This window comes from Ciconia boyciana, chromosome 24 (genome assembly GCF_034638445.1).
Source record: "Ciconia boyciana chromosome 24, ASM3463844v1, whole genome shotgun sequence".
NCBI classification, from domain to species: Eukaryota; Metazoa; Chordata; class Aves; order Ciconiiformes; family Ciconiidae; genus Ciconia; species Ciconia boyciana.
Window position 1 is genome coordinate 3,315,527 of NC_132957.1, and position 20,790 is coordinate 3,336,316.

General features: G+C 40.8%; 1 protein-coding gene across 3 annotated transcripts in view; it reads left to right on the forward strand.

The window, feature by feature from the left end:
- Positions 1 to 20,790, forward strand: part of KDM4B (lysine demethylase 4B) — a 94,557-nt gene that overhangs the window by 52,674 nt on the left and 21,093 nt on the right. Inside the window, exons 9-13 of one of the 3 annotated variants that reach the window (XM_072845108.1) lie at positions 5,628 to 5,824; positions 6,328 to 6,360; positions 10,499 to 10,671; positions 16,657 to 17,165; positions 18,715 to 18,835. In XM_072845108.1, coding sequence (XP_072701209.1) covers positions 5,628 to 5,824; positions 6,328 to 6,360; positions 10,499 to 10,671; positions 16,657 to 17,165; positions 18,715 to 18,835 — 1,033 coding nt within the window. The remainder of the gene's footprint in view (positions 1 to 5,627; positions 5,825 to 6,327; positions 6,361 to 10,498; positions 10,672 to 16,656; positions 17,166 to 18,714; positions 18,836 to 20,790) is intronic. The other 2 variants (XM_072845109.1, XM_072845110.1) reach the window with 2 other exon arrangements.

The following is a 20,790-nucleotide window of genomic DNA, read 5'->3' on the forward strand; positions in this document are numbered from 1 at the left end:
TGTCTGTCACTTCAGGGCTGTAGATCTTCTCCAAGCCACGCCAGTTCATGCTCGCTGCTTGCTTAATGCATGAACGCAGGGTGCTGACCTGCTGAAATGACGTGTTTTCTGCGAATGACAGTGGTCGGTGGTAGACTGCTTTCACCAACTGCGAGTCCTGTGATGCGGCAGAAATAATACCTTGAGATAACCTCAGAAGGATGTTCACTATAGACTACATCGTAACCACTGGATAAAAGTCTTATTTTGTTTATCCCTTGTACTGGAATGAGTCTGTCAAAACAGAAAGGAGCTGGGACTTCATTGAATCCCCTTCTTGTAGTGCTGCTGAGAGCACTGAATTTCCTTATCTGTCCTTTCAGCCTTATCTGAGACATGTAACTCAGGACCCCACTGAGGCGATCCTCCCCGCTGACCGACCTTTAGCTGTGGTTGTGTTTGCCTTGCAGGAACGAGGATTGCCTCTATTTGAGAGGGATTCAGGAGTAGTCGGCATCCTTACAGGTGTAGTCTACAGAATAGCAAAAGATAAAAAAGAATTCTGGCAGAGGTTGCAAAATAGCTTTGCCAAAAATAAAAAAGAAATCTCCTTGTAACTTATCAGCAGAAGCCTGATGCCAGTTGGGATGGGTTGTTATTTTATTTGCCCAAAATGAAGCATGTCACATAGCATTTTGTATTATCTTGAACCAGAATCCTTTTATTACAAATGGAGTGGAGCGGGGTAAATCTGACTCCCCAGCTAACGCCACTTGCCGCTTACCCAACTCTTCTACCCACTAAAATCCGCATTACGGAACATTATGGAAGTAAGTTAAGGAAGCACGCAAGGAGAAAGCGTGCCCTGCAGCCAGGGACCGGGGAGAGTCCTTGGAAATCTTTGCCTAATTGTTTTGTTTATGAAACTCTGTAGAGGATTTCCAGTGGGTTTCCTAATGAACTGGTTTGTTGTTGAGACTTGCGGCAATGCCGGTAATTACACGAGAAACAGGGGGTCAAGACTCATCTTCTTTCCCACAAGCTTTCAACTACCAACCATTAAACACACAAACTATGCATTTTAGGTTTTTCTCCTTCTTCTCAAAGTTTAACTCCTCATTTACTTGCAGAATACCTGCCACTTATCTTTCAGGCACATGCTTGCAATTTATGTGCCTTTGTCACTTCTGAAGCTTTGGCTGTCTGTGAGAGCATTGCTGTACAGGGTCTGAGTGGAAATGTAGCTTTGGGCTGAATGGAAGGAAAATTAAACTGGGGTCCAAACTAGTTTATTCTGTCATATTGGATGAGCATTAACTAGATCTCAAGTAACACGTCTGTAATGCGATAACAAATTGGATAGCTGTTTACCAGTATTGCACTGGGAGGGCTTTGTGTTTCTCTCAAAAGCTGAAACTTTATACCTTGTCCTGGAAATTTATGGAGAGAAGTTGAGGAGTGTTGTCTACATTAGCAGTATGTGTTCTTATAATATACTGCACGAATTTCTCAGCTGCCTTTTGAAGGTAACCATCTTTCTTTCCCAGTAACTTGCTTTTAGGCTTCATTGTTATGAAAAAGCAGATACAAAAGCTTTAAGCAAAGATTTTGGTCTGGCATTTAATGGTAGCATAATAGCTGAAAGAACTTCAACTTTGAGCGTGTCGGGTTTTCTTATATTTAAATTTCCATTAAGGCAAAATGGGAGGCTAACTGAGTCTTAAATGACTGTGCAGTGGGCCCTGATTTCATCTAAATGTGAGGGGGCTTTCCATGAGAACCAGAGGTGCCAATTTAAATATATCATTTTTGTGACTATTTCTACATAAGGTTATTTTACATTAACTTTTTATATGTTATGGAACAGATGGGGTTCAGTTTAGTGTTAATAGCTGGGAAGTGAGGGAAATATCCTTACAGAAATGACGCTGAAGGTTGAGGTTGAATGAGGCTGCATTTTTCCATATATCATTTCATTTTATTACTGCAAGGAGACAGTCTTTTTATTTGACTGTTATTTTATATAGACTTATTAGTGTTTTTATTTTAAAAAATCTAGCAAATAAGACAATGGTTACACATTCAGTAGCCACAAATTTCCCACTATCAGTCTTTGAGTTATAATTGATGAGACAGGGTTCCTGGTGCGGTCAGGTATTTTACCACAGTCTCCAACTTTGAGTAGCAGATAATAAGAAGTAGAGGAACAATGTTCGTTTTCTGTGTTTGAGAAGTGCTTCACTCTGTGCATTTCCTTATAGGATTTTTGCACATGCTTAGATTGCAAGTTGCCTTTGCATGTTCTTACCCTGTATGGGTAGCAAAGCCATTAGCTTATGAAAAAGCAGAGGTGAGGCTAGGAAGAGCCTTCAGAAGATGGAACAAATTAAGTTCCTGCAGGTTTGGTGAATATGGAACCTCCTCTTGTCTTGTTGCTGTTTTGGGTCTCAGAACCCCTGTAACCGAAGGCAAAGAGCTAACCCTAAAACTGTTAAGATTTTTGGTTTTTTCCACCCTCATTTTCAGGACTTGCAGTTGGTCCTTGGAGATCCAAGTTATGAATATTCTGTTGTTTGCTCTGTCGCTCTGACAGCCTTGCTGCCAAGCAGTTTGGTGCGGCGGTCTAGCTACCACACAGGGAACAACAAACGGGAAGATATTTGATAAGATCTTGGAGTTCCTTAAATTTCTCACCTGTCACTTTGACATGACAGCCGTATCCTTCATGTTGCCATTTAGTCAAGGTCTGTGCTTTGAGTGACCGTATCGCTCTTAAATCTTTCACAGGCCTACTGGTATGTAGGAGTTCTGTGAATACCTGAGTCGGGGCTTTCTGGTTCAATTTTGGCTCACATGAAGGAAGCGAGGTTTTGTATCTCTTCTTAGTGGTGGTGTTTAAGTGTAGACATGTTAATTTTGTTTGTTTGTTTCTGTAAAGTTTAATACTAATGGAATATGAAAGTGTTAGAATTTGAGGGGGGAAGATGGAATATGGAAGGATATGTTCTGCAGAAATTGGGATAGGGAGAGACAGAGGTGGGGGGTGTAGGCGTAATATCTCTTAGGAAATACATGTGTTTATGACCACAATTAAATACTTTGAAAGAAATATGACTCTGTCTATATGGAAGGGGAAGCAATACATGGAAATGGCTATCATTGACAGGGAAACACAGGCTTGCTATTTTTGTCCTGCTCTAATGGAATAGAGCAGGTAATTAATTGCAAAGGAAATGTCTTGACCTTCTCTACCGGCAGTCGTCTCTTCTGATGTCCCCCATTCTCCTCCCCCTCCCGCCTCTCACACACACGCACATTCCCTTTTGCAGTTGTACTGGAAGCGTCTGCTGTATTAAGCAGGATCTCGCTGCTGGGTCTGAGGGAAGGGTATGGAAAAATACCCTGGCCATTGTGGGAACGTGAATGTGACAGAACTGCAGCAGCTGAGGAAATATAACTGTATGGTCCAGAAGAAGCCCCAAAGGAAAGAGGCTTTGTAAATTATTCATGCTTGCTAGTGTGAAAGTAATAAAATTAAATTAAAATCGAAATACAAACATACATCATGTTAGATTTGTGTAAAGAAAGGAACTTGGCTGCTGTGGGCTTCTGGTGTTGCGGTACGCTGGAGACGGCAGCCCACAGTGTCATTTCTCTGAGTAGCATCCAGATAGCTCAGTATGTGGATTCTCGATAATCTGTGTTGTATACTTTATGTTATTGTGAGACTCTTAGGCTGACGAAGATTGGAGACTGTACTTGAGACCTTTAGACCCATCTGACTCAGGATTTGCTCTGCTTGATTTGAGGGAATTGACATCTGTGTGCAGCAGCATGTTGGTTCCAGGTTAGGATCAGAAAGTGGACTGGTCCCCTTTTAAGCCATTTTTCATACTTTGTAAAGGCAGAGGAGGTCAATCTCCATAGCTCATTGATGATGTGTGCTGTGGGGTGCTCTTCTGTATTCCCCTTTGTAGCAGTGCACAGGTGCTTTTAAAATTTCTTTAGGAAAAATGATTGAAAATCTGCTCAATACAAATCCCTTAAGCCAGTATTGATGGAGGTGCTGGTGAGAAGCTTCTGCCTGGCCAGGAATTTGAAGCATGGGTACCATCTGTGTTCCTGCCGTTCTTTGGCCAAATTGCATTTCCAGCCTTTCCGTCCCGCGCTATTTTTCATTAAATGAATTGAGTTTTCCTGAAAGTGCCTGTCCATAAATACTCCTTCCCACTCGGCACACTCAGGTTATTACTGCCCTCCCAGTCAGAGCAGAGCAGAAGGTAGCCAGCGGTCTTTGCAAAATGAAAAACAGGAGATGGGAGGGAAGTGGGATAGCTGAGAACTGTACAGAATGACTCTCTCTCAGTGGCTTTTTAACTATGGCCATAAATCTTTTAATAATGGTAGTGAAAAATTAAGAAAAGGGAGAAGCAAGTTTAATTTCATGCATTTCTGCTAAGAGAAAGGATAGAATAGTTTTGAAAAGGTGTGGAGCAAGGGTGAAACAGATTTAAAAAAAAAAAAAAAAGTCCTGCAAAGTGGCTATAATTACCTCATCCTCAACTCGAAGTTGAAAAGCAATTTGATGCAAGTGCATACCAAGCAAAGCTTTGCACCTTTGAGCAGAACTAAAACGGAGCTCAACTTTTCACATACAATGGCAAAACTGTAGTTGCAGCCTCCATGAGGCAAGTGGGTATTGGTGTATTTCTGTGTCCTCTTCAGTCCTGTACCTTTTTTTGAGTTAAAAGTTGATAAAGACTACACGCTCATTCAGTCTGGTATCTGTGGCCTGGGTGAGAATCCCCTTGCTAGACTCAGTCTGTTAATTCTGTTCTTCATCAGAGCAAACGGATATCCAAGTGAAAATGCCTGTAAGTAGTCTTTGTGTAAGCACATACAATGGCAAGGGGTACAATTCCAGAAGTTAATTTTAATGAGCATATGCTAGTTGAAATGAATAGTGCACGTTTTCTTTGGCTTAGGCCTATGTGGTTTAGATGCACGATGTAGTTATTGTTGTAGCCTTTTTTATTTCTCTACAGTCTTGTGAAGGATTTATGTGCAATGTCATGATGTATAATTATGAAGTTTAACTGCCTTGTTCACTAGGTTAGTCTTTTGTTCCTTTAAGGCTTTTTTCAGTTATGAAGTGATATTAATAATCTCTTTCCAGCTTGAGAAACTCCACAAGAGACTAAGGCTAATGGGGGGAGTGTAGGTTTGAGATCAGACTCAGAGCTGGTCTACGTTGGCCAAAGTTATTACTGTCTAATGACTGTAAGACAGTAGAGGAGTAGTATACTGGGTGTCAGTCACCAGAAAGTTTTAGCTTGGTTTGTGGGCTTAGAGGCAGAAGAAGATTCTTGGGAACAGAGTCTTCAACTGCTCTTTGAGAGTGTGGCAGCTTGTGCTGTCTCTGGCTTTGCCAAGGGCGGGTAGAGTCACTGCTTTCCATTAAGCTGAAATACCCACGTATACATCAGCGGGATTCCCAGCATTGACCCACTCTAGTGACCCACTGTAGGCCTTACGGACAAAATGGGTAGAGTGTTAGTTTGCCTCTGGAGAAGGGCAGACTCAGCTGACAAGAAAATAAAATGTTCCTCTGATCTGATGTGGTGTTGCTGTCTGGATATCTCTTGCAGTGTACTTGCCGCAAAGACATGGTGAAGATTTCCATGGATGTCTTTGTGAGGGTTCTGCAACCAGAACGTTACGATTTATGGAAACAAGGAAAAGACATTGCTGTCCTGGACCATATGAAACCCACGGCTCTGACTAGCCCAGAACTAGATGCCTGGAATGAGACGAAAGCAGAGTTGAAGGCTAAATTGCTTCGCAGGTAAAGAGAAAAAAAAAACAACCAAAAAAACCCCCAGAAAAAAAGCTGTGGCTGAGCACTGTGTTTGATTTTAATTGCTAAGATTTTAAGCACTATAATTCTTATTTTGGGATAGTTTGAACTCTTCTTCTTTTCTCTTTTTTCTTTTTTTAACGCTTCCTCTTGTAATTTTTCTTGGGTAATGTGCTCCCTCATTGTTCTGTTTCCTTTAAATGTTATAGAAGCACATGTTTTCTGAAAGTAGGACACTGTGTGCCCCCTCGCATCTCATCTCTTATCCTGGAAGACAAAAAATCTCTAGTAAACATTTATAGCTTCACTTATCAGAAAGCAGGAGGGAAAAATACCCCATCAATTGCAAAAGGGATTTTATGCATGCCTTTCTGTGCTTCCTTTGATCTCTGTATTAATTTTCTACAAGTTTGTGGTTTTTGTGTGTTACAGCATGCTTGAATTGAAAATTTGGCATGCTAACCTTTTACTGTTGGAATCTTGCTTTATAGGATAGGAGATGAGGAAGAGGACAACAAACACCGGTATGTGACTTCCCTCATCAACTTAAATGACTTCATTCTTTTTCCTGTCAAGTTTCTTAAAATAGTAACTCTGAAAGTGTTTTCCTTTTTCAGTTAGTTTTTTGTGTCTGCTCCCTTGAAGGGGCACAGAAAATCCCTGGGCATCAAGGTTTCTCAGACTTCATCTTGGTTTTGTGTACTTTTCTGAGATCTCCTCTTGCGTCATTAGAGAAGCTCAGCTATCTCATGCCTGTTCTGGTTTTCCATTCTTGAGTGTGCAGTTAATCTACTGAATTAGTAGTGATGTGTAATGATTAACTGGTTGTGGATAAAGCTAAATGGTCACCGAAGCAGACAGTTAATAAAAAGCTGCTGCTGTCCCAGAAAGTGGACTTGAACTAGAGTGTTTTAGACCTGGGCTGCCGATGGGAGAACTTCCCTTCCTCATCAAGCTTGCTTGAACAATGAGACTCTATATTATAGGAAATGGAATTATCATAGGGCTTTAATGTACTCAGATGTAAAGTGTGTGCCCTTCCGTATGCTCCCTTACCCTTCTTTTTTACATCATTCCTGCTCTGCCTGTTACCCAAAGTGCTTGCAGTGTAGCATACAAAGCTTACTTCTTTCTGCTCTCATCTAGTATTTATTGAATTTCTGGTGTGAGTGTTGGCAATCTCTGGAAATTATAACACTTCATCCGGATGTAATATTCTGCCTCTAATTTCAGTTCCAATAGCACTTCTTTGAAATCCAGGAAAAAAGCTTTAGACAGACTTTAGGTTTCTGGGGCCATCTTTGATAGGGAAAGTCCCTATCAAACAGTTTAACAGTTTAAAAATTGTTTTAACAGAGTAACAGTTTAAAAACTATTGACCTAATAATTTGATGATAGCTATTTTATTTAGGCATTCTAGCAAAGAAGAAGATAACATACTAGTAAGAGCGTCTCTCTTTCTCTAGCACCGGTCTTTATTGTCTTCCAGTTTTCGGTTACCTGGTGTTGCTTTGGACTGGTGGTCCTGCATCTTGCCTTTTCTACGTGAAATGATTTGTCCATTATTTTACAAATGCTGAAATGGGATAGCGTGTTCCCCATTAAATCCGTGCTCTAAAAGACATAATAAATAGGGTATAAATTGCTAGATAACTGACCTCTGCAATGTTGCTCTACTCCAGAGGTTATACTCCTAAAATGTTTTCAGCTATTCCTTCTAGAGTGAGCTTCAGGAAAAGCAGCGTAGTCTGAGTCAGAAGTTGCGATTTATGCTCTATGGGCAACGACTGTCTGAACTCCACTGGGTCCCTGGATCTTTTTCTTCCCCATCTGGAAACTGGGAATCTCTTTACTGCCTATGGCTGTTAAGAGTTACTTAGGTATTTGTAATGTTTGCATACTGTAAGGTACTATATGAACGCTGAGGATTATTTTCCCTCTTTGAGCCTATTGCTTAGAAGAGAAGCCTCTCTCTTTAACCTGAGCTATTGCAAAAGATCCAGGTACTTTTTTCCCCCCTTATCTATTCATTGTTTCCTAGATTATTTCAGTATTATCCTGAAGCAGTTTTGAAGCTCTTGAATACTGCTTAGCAGTAGTCTCTGTCCTGTGCTTAAGTCTTGGAAAGATGTAATTTTACTTGAAGACTGACTTTTCTCAGCAGGATGGACTTTACTGGAAGAATGGGATTCACCTCTGCCCAAACCTCTTCACAGTTGTATCTACTTAATTTAAGTCACTTTGTGGTCTGTTCTTCAAAGAGTACAAATGCTGCTTTTTTGCCAACTCTTGGAAAATGTAGCTTTTAAACTCTGCAGAGAGATACGTTATTTCTTCTCTAAGGTCATTCATACTTGGTTACCTTGAAAAACTCAACTTTGTTTACTTTATGGCTTCAGTGGGAGACTGTTTTAGTCCACAAAAAGCCCATTTCTGGTATGTGAATTATGTCAGATACAGAACGTCTTCACTTCTGGAAATGCACAGCCTTCAGCTTGTAGTTCTGGAAGCACAGTTTCTTTAAATGAAGTGCTTTCTGCCTCTCTTCATTTTTCCACAACTTCAGAGTGGGAAGAGCACTGCAAAAAGATCTTTTTTATCTACTGTGAGTATAAAGCTTTGTGATTTAGTTTTTGTCTGGCATTTCTACACCACGGGAATAAAACACACACTTCACTAAAAATAGCTTGTAACACTTGATTCTACTCCAGTGCTTTCTTCACCAACTATGGAAAGTTCCAGCTGCGACAGAAAAGTCTTACAGGTTTATCTCCTCCTCCCACCTCGCTTTTCCCCCACAGAGAAGGTGGTGTGTACTTAGAATATGGGTGAAGAGAGAAGTTGATCTTTCTGGGTTCCTCTGTGTGTTCCTGCTAATGAATGTCTTGCAGGTGCGAAGTTAACATCTATACTTGGAGGGCTACCATATGGTTAGCGTCTAGCAATTATAAATTACTGTGCATATAGATCAACTTTCTTTTCTATTAATCATTCATCTCAGGTTGAATTTTTTTCTTCCTTCTTTGCTGGTTACCTGATTAAGGGCTCTTAACTTCATTGTACTCCAAATCTAATTAGCAGCTGAGTTTCTGGGCTCTGAGGATGGGAAGCTGAATTTTGGCTTTTCTAGAGTTTTGGGCCGGTGAATGCAGTGTGATTGCGTTTTACAGTTTGTTACATGATGGTAGATGCAAGGGCCTGGCACAGGGAGGCCATATGGAAGATACTGCTTTCAAAAATAATCTCTGCATGCTAAAAACGGTATAAAAATTGCAGGTCTCTGAATCAGTCTCTTTTGAAAAAGAGAGCTTGTTAGACTTAAGCCCAACATTCAAGCAGCTATTTGATAGATCCTTTAAAAAAATTGTAGTGGGTCTGGCTGGGATGGAGTTAACTTTCTTCATAGCAGCCCACGGGGCCGTGTTTGGGATTTGTGGCTACGACAGTGCTGATAAGGCACCCATGTTTTGGCTATTGCTGAATGGTGCTTGCACAGTGTCAAGGCTTTATATTTTTCCGCACTCTGCCCGCTGCCCAGTGACTAGACTGGGGGTGGGTGAGGGACTGGGAGAGGACACGGCTAGGACAGCTGACCCAAAGTGGCCAAAGGGATACTCCATATCACGTAATGTCACGCTGAGCCAGAAAAACGGGGGTAGAGAGAGAAGACGGGGGGGGGGTTGTCTTCCAAGTTGTTTGGAGACTGGCTGGGCATTGGTCTGCCTGTGGGAGATGGTGAGTGGATTTCCTTTGCTTATTTCTTTCTATTTTTATTCTTTCCTCTTTCCTTCACCTATTAAACTGTCTTTGTCTCAACCTACAAGTTTTCTGGCTCTTGTTCTTCCTGTTTTCCCTCCCTGTCCCATTGGGGAGGTGGGGAGTGAGTGAGTGGCTGTGTGGGTGCTTGGCTCCTAATACGGTTCCTAACCAAAATACATGATCCTGACTTCTGAATTTGCTTGTGTCTTTGCATTGTGGCTGCTGTCATCTCTTCGTCTTAGTGGCATTGACTTTAGAAAGAACAGCATTGCTATTGGCTTATTAGTATTAGTCTGTTCATATTGATATGCACTTTTTTTAGTTAGACTTCTTCATAGGCCTTGGACCCTGTGAATTATACTACTGAAAAATCATAGACTGCCTATTGATTATGCTATAAGCATTCATTATACTGTGTTTTTAGAAACTGGCAGTGCTGGGTAGTGTTTCAGAGCTGGAAGATGACGCTTTGCAGACTTCCAGCAGTTTGCCAAAGGGAAGCACATGCAGAATGAAAAGAAATGATGGAATGGAGGCAGAGGATGAAAGGAAGATTTATAACAAGTTTTCATCTGTATTTTGAAATACAAGCAAAATAGATTTAAAATACAATTAAAATCATTTTAACTGCAGCTTGTGAGCTTACATTAGTAATGGTGGGAAAAAGCTCTTCATGAAACCCGGACAATTAATGGCTGCTGTGAATGGATCTTAAATGTTGTGTTATGCAAGGTTCATCTGTTTCCTTTCAGATATCTGTTTTGCCCTGTAGCTATTGTTAGCTACCTTGTGTTTTCTCTCCAAAGAAGATCCTTTTGTTTCGTATTCAGCTTTTTAAGTCAGTGATTGTTTTATATATTGAAGGCTGTTCTTTTATGTCAAATCACACTTCTGTACTTCTAGGTCTCACAGAAAAAGAAGTCAACCCAGAAGACACAAAACAGAGGATCAGAAGTCTCTTGGGGATGTCATGGCTATTGAAACTGCTTTGGAAGACGTGAAAGTAAAAGAGGAGCTGAAAAGAGGGCCAGATCTAGAGGAAGAGGAGAGAAGCAAAGTGATTGAGGGAGGAGAAGGTGAGAGCCCTGCTCACTGATGGCAGATCGCTTCAGTGAAGAACTGGGGCAAGCTGTCTCTCTAAAACGCATTTGTAAATAACTTGTCTGCTGTTGTTTATTTCTGTTGAAATATCCGTGGAGTCTTTCCCAATATTAAATCTATGCTCGCTGAAATATACCATCATTTACAGCAGCAATTGATTTTTCCCTCTCTTTAAGGATTCAGTCCAAATAGCTTTCTTGGCAGGGCTTGAAATTTCTGCCAAAACTATTACAGGTTTGTAAAAATATATATTAAGGGAGGAATATTTTTAAATATTTCATAGAGAAACAAATAAATATATTTTGTGTACTACTATGAAAAGGAATGATTTGTGCACTCCCTTGTGCAATTAATCTTTTCCCCTTTCCCTCCCTTCCTCCCCATTTCTTCCAGAGACTGTGAATAAAGTCAGCCTTAGGTTGTGTGGGATCACAGCTGCTGCATGAGTGCAAGTTGCAGGTTTGGTTTTCTTCGAGTCTAGCTGTAGGAGGGAAGCTTTTCAGCTTTCTTTGCGTGGCTGAAGTTAATACCAGTCCATGACAACTCCCCGTCCTTTATGGTTTCTTCTGCATAAAAGCACAGCTTCCAAACTGTTTAGGAGAAGGCAAAGAGGAATAGGAACTGATAAAAGAACAGAGCTGTTTTCCACAAAACTGTGGCTAAATTTATGTGCAACCTTTGATAAGTTACTTAACATTTCTCTGCTCATTGACACATCCGTACAGTGGACATAAAATTTTTTAATACTATGGTCCTCCTGTAAGAAACAGTGTCTGTAAAATTCTTTGAAGCTGTTTGTTGGAATACACCATGACTTAAGGCAAAATATAACTGAAGGCTTGTTGCAAAAACAGAGAATGTCTTGGTTTCTGTTTTTTTGTGTGACATGTTCCTAATACATATGGTTAGTCCAAAGGCCTGGCCTCAGCCATCTTGCTGGAGGCTTTTTTTGTGATACTTTTTTTTTTCTTGGCTGTGTATGAAAGGTTGCAGTTCTTGCTGGGAGTAAGCTGCTTCTTTTTTCCCTAATGTGCATGGTTAAGTAGTTGATGTGTCTATGATGCACTCTCTCATTGAGGCACTCTCGAGCATTTCAGAAACACCAGTGAATTAATTTTCATATATTGTATATATCCATTATTTGTTTAGCATTTTGAGAAAACTGATGCTGCAAACTGTTTAGAGAACCTTGAATAATGATCTTAAAGGAAATCTGTGGAAGTTCTGGGAAAATATTTGAGGTCTTTGTTCAGTTCCAGTGTCTCTTAGCTAGACAGTGTATTTTCTCTTTTCATGGGAAATAAGGAGTTTGAAAATCATTGTTGTACAGAGCAGGAGTAGCACAATGCGGATAGTTAATTCCTATTGCCCTAAGCTTGAAAGTGTCAGCAGTGTGTTAAATTGTGTGCTCCTAGCTCTTGTAAGAGTTTAACAGTTGATGCTTGTAATAAATGGCCCGAAAATGCTGATATCCCTTCAGAGACAAGAGGTAAGTGACAAGGACAGATTCGAGATCCTTAGAATGGCAGAGGAACAATAAAGACTCTGTTCTAGCCGAATAGGTTCCAAATCATACAGTTAGACTACATGTTAAGAGCTCTTTAACTGTTAGCACAGGAGGGAAAAACTTATTTGCAGCACCATTGCAGAAAGCATCACTAGAACTAGACTTTTTAGTTTCTGAGGGGTCTAGTGCTCAGTGTGGCTGTTAGCAAATATACAAGTTTCTTAATGCAGCACAGCAATTAAATACCACTGAATTCTCTAGTTTTCTACATCCTACTGTCTGCATTACCTCTCACAAGTGTCTTATCGTTCCATCTTGAAAAAGAAAATAGCATCTGTTTGGATGGTCCTGCTCATGGCAATTTAGCTTCCCCCCCACCTTCACTTACTTTTTCTTTTCCTCTGGTTTTAATTTGGCTTCGTTTCCTACTTACACCAGAAAAGATGACCTTGAGAAGGGGGAAGAGTGAGATTTCAAAGTAATCATTGATAGCTTCAGAGTAAGTCTTATGTTTCACATGGGTTATTTGGACTAGCCGAGTATTAATAACTTGAGGTTTTCAGGATTTCTGACCCAGATACCTTAAGGTGTTTTCTTTTGTTATTTATGATTCAGCTTTATATTCATAATTTATTATGTTGCTATTAATGCATTTAGAATTCTTAGCAGGTTGTCTTGGGACTTGAAATGAAAAAGGAGAGTCTTTAAGCTCTGCTCTTCTCTGGGTATGCTAAGCAGCATAAATACATCCTGTGAGTCAGCAGTGTTATCTGCGATGCTGTACCTGTTAAGAGTCCTGCAGACTTGGGCTACAACCCATGTATCTTACAGGAGGATTCTTTTTGTTTTTTTTTTTTTTTCTAAATGATGTGAGAAGAGGCAATGAGGTGCCTAACTGCAAAATGGTTGTGTGTTATTTTCTATCGCATTTCATTAAATGGCATTCTCACATACCCTCTTGAGTGTTGCAATTGTAAACTAAGTACATAATTACATGAAGTAATACTGTGATCAAGATGCCAGTAAACCAGAACTGAAAACTTTTCTGCTGTTAGCTGTATATAATAGCAAATTGGTGCATAACTGACTTTTAGATGACCGTTTGCTATGTGAGGATTTTCCTTCAGGCAAGATCTCAAGAACTGGCCATTAGCCAAGTGGCTCGTCTCTCACTGATTTTTCTCCCGTGTTGCTTAAGCTGGCAATGTAAAGTCATTAAGAGATGAGACTGTTTAATGTGATGGAAGGATTATCATGAAACAATGTCATAGCACGAGAGTTTGTCCTAGAGACTTCCTGGACTTGTCTAGCATCATGTAGAGAAAATAGAGCCTTTTCAGAAATCTGCGAGCAGTTGTTGTGGCCATCTACATATTTGTAGTACGTGCCGTATGAAGTTCTGATAACAACTGAGCAGCCACAACCCCTAGAAGCAAGTAGGTGGTGTTTTCCTACTACTTTTGCTTTCTGCTCTTGTATCAGTCATGTTTGCATATTCTGTTCGCATAGGTGATGGATAGGATATGAACACTGAGCATGTAGGGATTGCTTTAAGGTAGTATTCTCTTCCTAGAAGTAAGTAATGCTCTTTAAGTGAAAATGTGAACTCGGTGCTTAGGAGGAACTTCAGGATGGTGGAATAGTCTTTGTGATTACTTCATCTACCACACGATCTCCCACATGGATTGAAGAAAAACCCTTGAGTGCAACTGTTACACAAACACAGACATCTTGAAGGATGCAGTGCCACATTAGAGGGATGTACTGGCAAAATTCTCCTGCTTGCTTCCATGTTTAGTTTCATCTTATCTCTGTGCTTGTGCTTCTGCTAGATTAATGAGTCTAATTTACAGTTGCTTTTTGAGCTGTTGACAGTACAAATTATTTAACTAAAGTTGTGGCTAAATTACTGATGCTGAAGTCCACTTCTAATTGTCTTGGCCCAACACCAGGAGATACTGCTCTAGCAGATGAAGTCCATACTCTTGTAGCAGCTTTTTATAATCTCATTGCCCAAAGCTATGCTCTATGGTCCTATGTAAGTGGTTTGATTTCCCCACCAACACCCCTTCCCCTCAAAGGTATTGTATACCTGCAACTATAGTGAACTCAGGATAGTATTTCAAATTATCTCTAGACAAGCAAGTCTTCCCACCATGAAAAACCATTGTCATGCTACTGTTTTCCATGCATACTAGCTCTGCTACTTGTGCCTTTCTTCTTCAGCAGAAGGACAGCTGATAGGCATTCCTCTGTTAACCTGCCATGCTGATTTGTGCATAAAGATCCCTTTCCTTTCTAGAAGTATTCATGATAGCCAGGTAGGGCCTTGGAATTTTACCTCACTCTTTCCTTGCTTCTGATTTTATAGATTCACTTGCAGACTGGTTTGTTCATCTTAATGCAAAAACTTTTAAACAAAGTTCTACATGCCAGCTGCTGTCAAATTATCCGTTCAGAAGTCAATAAAGCTGGTGAATGGCATTTGTTTTGTTGTTGGGTAGAGAATTCTCCGAGTGTATAGAGAGTAAATATGATCTGGTTTGGTGCAACTGGGGAAAAATCCAATTTGCCTTTCATTCAATATGTTTGTTTCTCTAAGGAAATTCAATATTCCTTTCTCTGTGATAGAACAAACCAGTTTATCTGAGGGACTGGCTACACAAGTACAACAATAACTATTTGGGCTGGACTTGTTCCCATTTTTATAAATTAGTGTAAATAAAGTCATTGGACCAGACTTCTGGGAAATGTCAAGGTTGAGGCATCCCCTAGAAGATTTCAGCAGGGATTTTAGCACTTTATCTTATTGTGGGATTATTCACCTTCTCTTTTGAAACCCTTCCTCCTGCAGATACCTCGTTATTGTGTGATGGTTTATCTGATTTTTTCTGTTTACAAGGTTTGGCTGGTCAGCTTTGGTTTAGTGCTTAATGGAGGAGTCTGAGTAGGTTGGGACTGGTGAAGCATCATTATTAGGGTGAATAGTCCTTCTCTGTCTTGCCTTGTCGTCAGCCGTCTTCCCCATCCTGTTAGTTGGAGAACGACCTTTTGCAGCAGAGTCATCTAGTCATAGCATCTGCAGGTGAAAAACAGCCTCTTATGAAATAAATGGAGCACTGGCATCTGTCTGTGGAGCATCTATTATTTACTTTCCTTTGAGTGAACTGATAACTTCATTCCTGAAGTGGGGGAAGAGCTGGGCAAAGGGAACATACATCATTTTAGATGGAATAAGGCAAGATGTGAAGGCATCTGCTGTCCTAACCTAGAGACGCTTGCTCAGTGGCCAGCAGGAATTTTAATTACTGCTGTAAAATCAGACTGTGTGGATCCTTTAACAGAGTTATATTGGGAAGATAGGTGGAGAAGACTTTTATGGGTCGTTACTGCCTCTGGTAAAAATATTGAGACGTCTAGCTGTTCAAGAAGTGTTTTTGTTGTCACAGCCATGTAAGAGACCTGCAACACCATGCAGATAAGATGAATGACAGTCAGCTAGGAGAAACAAGGACAAATGGAGCAAGTGTTAGGAAAGGATATCTCAGTAACCAGTGCTGACATGGTGTCTGTAATAGGCTTAGTTCAATGCTGTACTTGATTTATGCTTTAAAGGCATCTTTTAAAAGACCTTACAGTAGAAATCTTTTGGTAATAACGATTCAGGTATCTTTGTTCAATTCTTCATTTCCTAGGGCTGTTGAATGCATTGACACACAGTAATAGTCAGATAAGAGCTATGCTTGCAAGTAGAGGGAGCGGTAAATGGGGGTGGTCCAGGGGTTAGGGCAAACTAGTGATACAGAATGGTGGTCTCCAAACTTTTTTGATTGCGCCCCCTTATCAGCAAAAAAATTTTGAGCACATGTCCCGATATATATATATCTATTTATGAAATCTATACATGTATTCCTGTGCTAAAGTATTACGTACATTATAAAACGTACACAAAAATAGAAATTTTTAAAAGGGTGAAATAAAGATAAAATACTATTTTTAAAGATATATTTTATTTTATTTTATTAATGGTACAAAAATACTTTCTTCCTGCACCCCAGTGGATGGTTTTGCACACCCCACTTTGGAGACTGCCGATACAGAAAACTTGAAGTACAGAGTCAAGGCCAATGTAGTATATTACATGTTTTTTGGCATACTGTCCAATTTCTTAGGGGTTTAGATATTTTCCCTCCAGGCAACATTCATTTTGGCAGACTTTCTGTTCCAGTCAAGAATTAAATAGTCCATAGAAATGACACAAGTCTTTTCTTTCTGAAGTGGGCTTCTCTCAGTCAGTGCTGAAGTAGAGCTGAATATGTCTACAGCTTTCAGTCTGCCTGTATAATGTAATGAGTTAGCCCAGCATTGGAGCTTTTTGATGAAAGGAGAAAAATATTAAATGCCCAGAAATCTTGGTATATGAAGCTAAATGTTGCCTATTATCTTGAAACAGGTGACTGCAAAGTAAAGGCCCGTCCTCCAAAAGTAAAAGGTGAGAGGAAGAAGAAGCACCTTTTCCATCAACACCAGCACCATCTGCAAGCACCTCAGCCTCCTCTGCAGCAGCAGCCACCACCGCCGCCTGCACCGCAACAGCAGCTGGCAGAGGACGAGGCGCCAGCAGCACGGCCACCAGTACCCCCAGCAGTACCCACATCGTCCACAGCAGAAAAGAGCTTGCCCCCAGCTCCCCTGAACATTATCCAGCCCTCGGAGGCACCAGTTGAGGAAGATGACTTTAAACCTCGGCCAATCATTCCCATGCTTTATGTGGTTCCACGGACCAAAAAGGTGGTGTTTGACAAGGAGCGCATGTCCTGCCAGCAAGCGTTTGAGCAGTTTGCCACGCAAAAGAGTCCAAGCTGGCGGGAACAGACAGTCCCTATGGAAATCCCTGTGAAGGAGGAGGAGAATGCAGAAGCAGAAAATACAGAGGTCGCTACAGAGGTCAGTGATTTACAGGTATGCATGACCAAGGAGGTGACTATAAGGTTTGCTCGTTTTAAGCAACAAGTTGAGGACTAAACTTGGAATGAGAGGGGTCCTGAATTGTGCCTGAGCCTCCAGTGGAATAGTGCTGTGTTGGAGAGCCATAGAGTGCTTTTACAGGAAGAGATTGATTATTTTCTCACAGTTCAGTCTATAGTTCGGTCCATCATTGCATTGATGCTAGCTGATTAATCAAACTTGTTATTGTCTTCCAAAGATAAAACAGAGAATCTCTTTTCCTGCTTCTAATAGTACAGATAATACTGAAATGATCATCCAGAGCATTAGGCAGGAAGACTCAGCACAAGCAAATGGCTGCTGCAGAGCAACTGTTCTGAGAGTGGTAAAACCAAACGATCCCAAGGGGAACTTTGATCACACCAACATTTCGATAATTCTTCCCCCTTGTTTCTGACTTCTACAGCTGGTAGCATGTGCTTTATGCTTCCAGGTGTTGGCCTGCTATATAGTGTTGCCTAGGGATCTTTTCCATCATGAGATTTAGAATTGGAAAATTTGGCAGAAAACTTTCTCATGGACAATACAGTTCATAGCATGTAATCTGTCACAGGCATCTCTTTTCCTTGGAGAGTGCTTTCCTGAGGACAGTTTCCAAGAGAGGAAGGAAGAAAATGTTCAGGAATTAGCAGCAAGTCAGAGCAGTATTATGTAGCTTTGTTTTCCTTCATGATGCTGCTGAAAGAGCCAAGGGAATGGCAAAGCACTGTTAGAAGTTGTGGGGATAGGGGGAAATGTGCATTGCCGTACTGGTGTGGCACAATTAGCATACTTTTCATGTAAATTTTTCTAAGATAATGGCTGCAGACTAGAGAGGAAAAAAAACTGCTATGCTACGCTATGCTGGGCTGCCCTAAGTACCTTCATCTCTGCTCGCTCCTGTGTAACACGGAGTGCACTTGGATTTCATTCTTAATGCTGTAGTGCTGGTGCTGGTCTTCATGTTTGTGCACCAAAGCACGTGGTACCGTCGATTTCTAGTGCAAAGTAACTCACCTGTAATGCGTTCAGTGCCCGTCACCCAAGAGGACTGTGAGCCCCTGTGATTAGGATGCATGCAGTATTTACAGTGTTGGATGGTACACAGGGCAGTGGGTACAGTACAATATAAATATACTTGTCATAAAATGCACTGTAATGGTCTAGTAGAACGTTTCTGGTCCTACATGCTCTGTACGTAATTTTCGTGCTAGGGTTCCTACCTGTTTATGTGATTGACCAGACTTTTCATAAGCTATTGGAATTGGCAGACTTGGAGCTGTTCTGATTTTAAGAAAACATTGTAGTTTACCTTTACCCGACATCTTAAGAGGTAGAATTGGCTTTATCTACTGCAGTAATTGGCTTGGGAGGCTTAATTGATTGCAGCCAAAAGGCAGTGAGAAGTTTGCTGTGTAAATTCAAGAACTCTTTATGACAAGATGCTGCCTCTGTTGTCCTGTACTCTCCTTTGCTTACCTATATGTTTTGGGCTTCCCATCTAGCTTGTTCTGGTTTGTTACAGACTGCTTCTGCTTTTTCAAAAATGAAGATGGAGATAAAAAAGAGCCGTCGTCATCCACTGGGCAAACCACCAACCCGCTCCCCATTGTCAGTGGTTAAGCAGGAGACCTCGAGTGATGAGGGTGAGTGCAGTAGCATTAAGAATGCTTGTATGTCTTGTCTGATCTGAAAAATTGCTGAAGCCATTAACATAACTGGATGGCCTCAAACTTTTTGTTTTACACTTAACTGATAGAAAATGCAGCATGTTCCCATTTTGATAACCCAGCAGCTGGAACCAAAATTCATCTGTGGGAGGTGTCCCTTCTCACCTCCCACGCTTTTTTTCTGTCAAGAAAAATATTTTGCTGGCTGCGGAATGAGGCAGCATTTTGGGCAGAGGGAAAAAAAAATAGTTCACAGAAAATAACATCTTGAAGTCAAAGCTCCTTCTTAGATATTGGATTAAAATGAGATCTGTTTACCTCGGAGGGTGGTGGAGGTTAGGACTGCTGTTATGTGTATGGGAAAAGTTAATTCTAACTTTTTGGTTGGGCTTTTAATTCATGTGAATGTTGGGGTCCAACTTTTCTTGGCAGATCCAGAGATGAGAATTAGAAAGTCTCTCAGTGCTTAACTGTACATCACTGATTTTTCTTTTCCCACATTCCAGTCACTGTGAATGCCATAACAGTCTGAACCAAGAAAAAAGAAAAAGAAAAGACTCTCTCACTTCTGTTGTGTGGTGTAATTTACCACTTCTGGGTCTTGCCCACTTTATAGAGTACTCAGAATATAGAAAAGTCCACAGTAAGAAGCTTTTGCTTTCTGGGGTGGGTACATGAAGGCGTAGTTGGCAGTCCCTGCTTTCAAGGTACTTACAACTTTATATTCAAAAGGACATCTTTCCTGTTCACTTTCCTTCAGAGAATATATCCACTGATTTTAGAGAAACTTTGTGTAGGAAGGGGATATTCTGTATGTACATAGCTCCATTTCCTTACCAAGGATGATGCATTTGATGTCTTGCATATATGTAATGCGGAGTGAAGTGTTGAAAGGCAGTTGAGACTAGTTATCTTGTTTTGGTGTGAGACCTTGCAACAAACTTTGTGCTGAAGGATCCTCATTAGACAGATTCTTTTCACTGTTTTGACTTTTTGGATGGTGTACGGGGACTTTGCTGGCTGACTCAGGAGCAACTTTCTGTGAAAGCTGGCATTTCTTGGGGACTGATTTACAGCACTGTTGGGCAAAATCTGATCAAACGGATTCTTCTCTTCCCCATCAGGGAATAGAAGCAGCCCTCTGCACTCCTTGCTTTTTCAGGGCTAATGGGTAAGGAGGATCTGGAGACTGCAGTGAGGAAGAGTGAGCATGTAAATTAAAAGAATGCATATGCTACACTAAGATTCAGTTGAGGCAAATTGTTAGCCTTTTCTACTTGCATTTAACTTGCTTGAAATGTAGGAGCCTTCCTGAATGCTGTGTCTCACCTAGAATCCATCCTGAGATGAGTGAAGGTGGTGATAACATACAACAGTCATTTCCTTTTTTCTCTCAGTCTGTCACTCTGGACTATGATGCTGGTTTCATTGATTTCACTGGTATCATAAATCCTCGCCTGTCTCCTGATGTGCTTTGACTAAAATTTGGAGAAACATGTGGTTTGGTTTTTTGGCTCATGTCTTAAAATGTTGTTAAAGGTGCTTGATTTCTTCAAAAGGTGAGTGGTGAGCTTGGCTTTGAAAGTTAAGACATCTTGAAAGTATCAATCTGCATACCCAAGGTGACTGGTGTTTTTAAATTTTATCTGTGCCTTACACGAGGCGTGGACACGCACGCACGTTTAGCCGAAGTTAAGACTGTGGAACATGTCCTTAAAAATCTGTTTTGTTATGAGGGCCAGCTCTGGTCTGATACACGCTGAACTGGCAGTCAGCTCCGGGCATGAGCAGTATCTTCCTCTAGGAAGGAAAGCCTAACTCACCCGCTGGCAAGGCTCTTCCTATTTGTCTCCCTTTCCGGCAGAATCCTATGCAGTGTTGTGGAAAAGGTGATGGTATTAGCAATTATTGTTAGCCTATGGATACCAGTT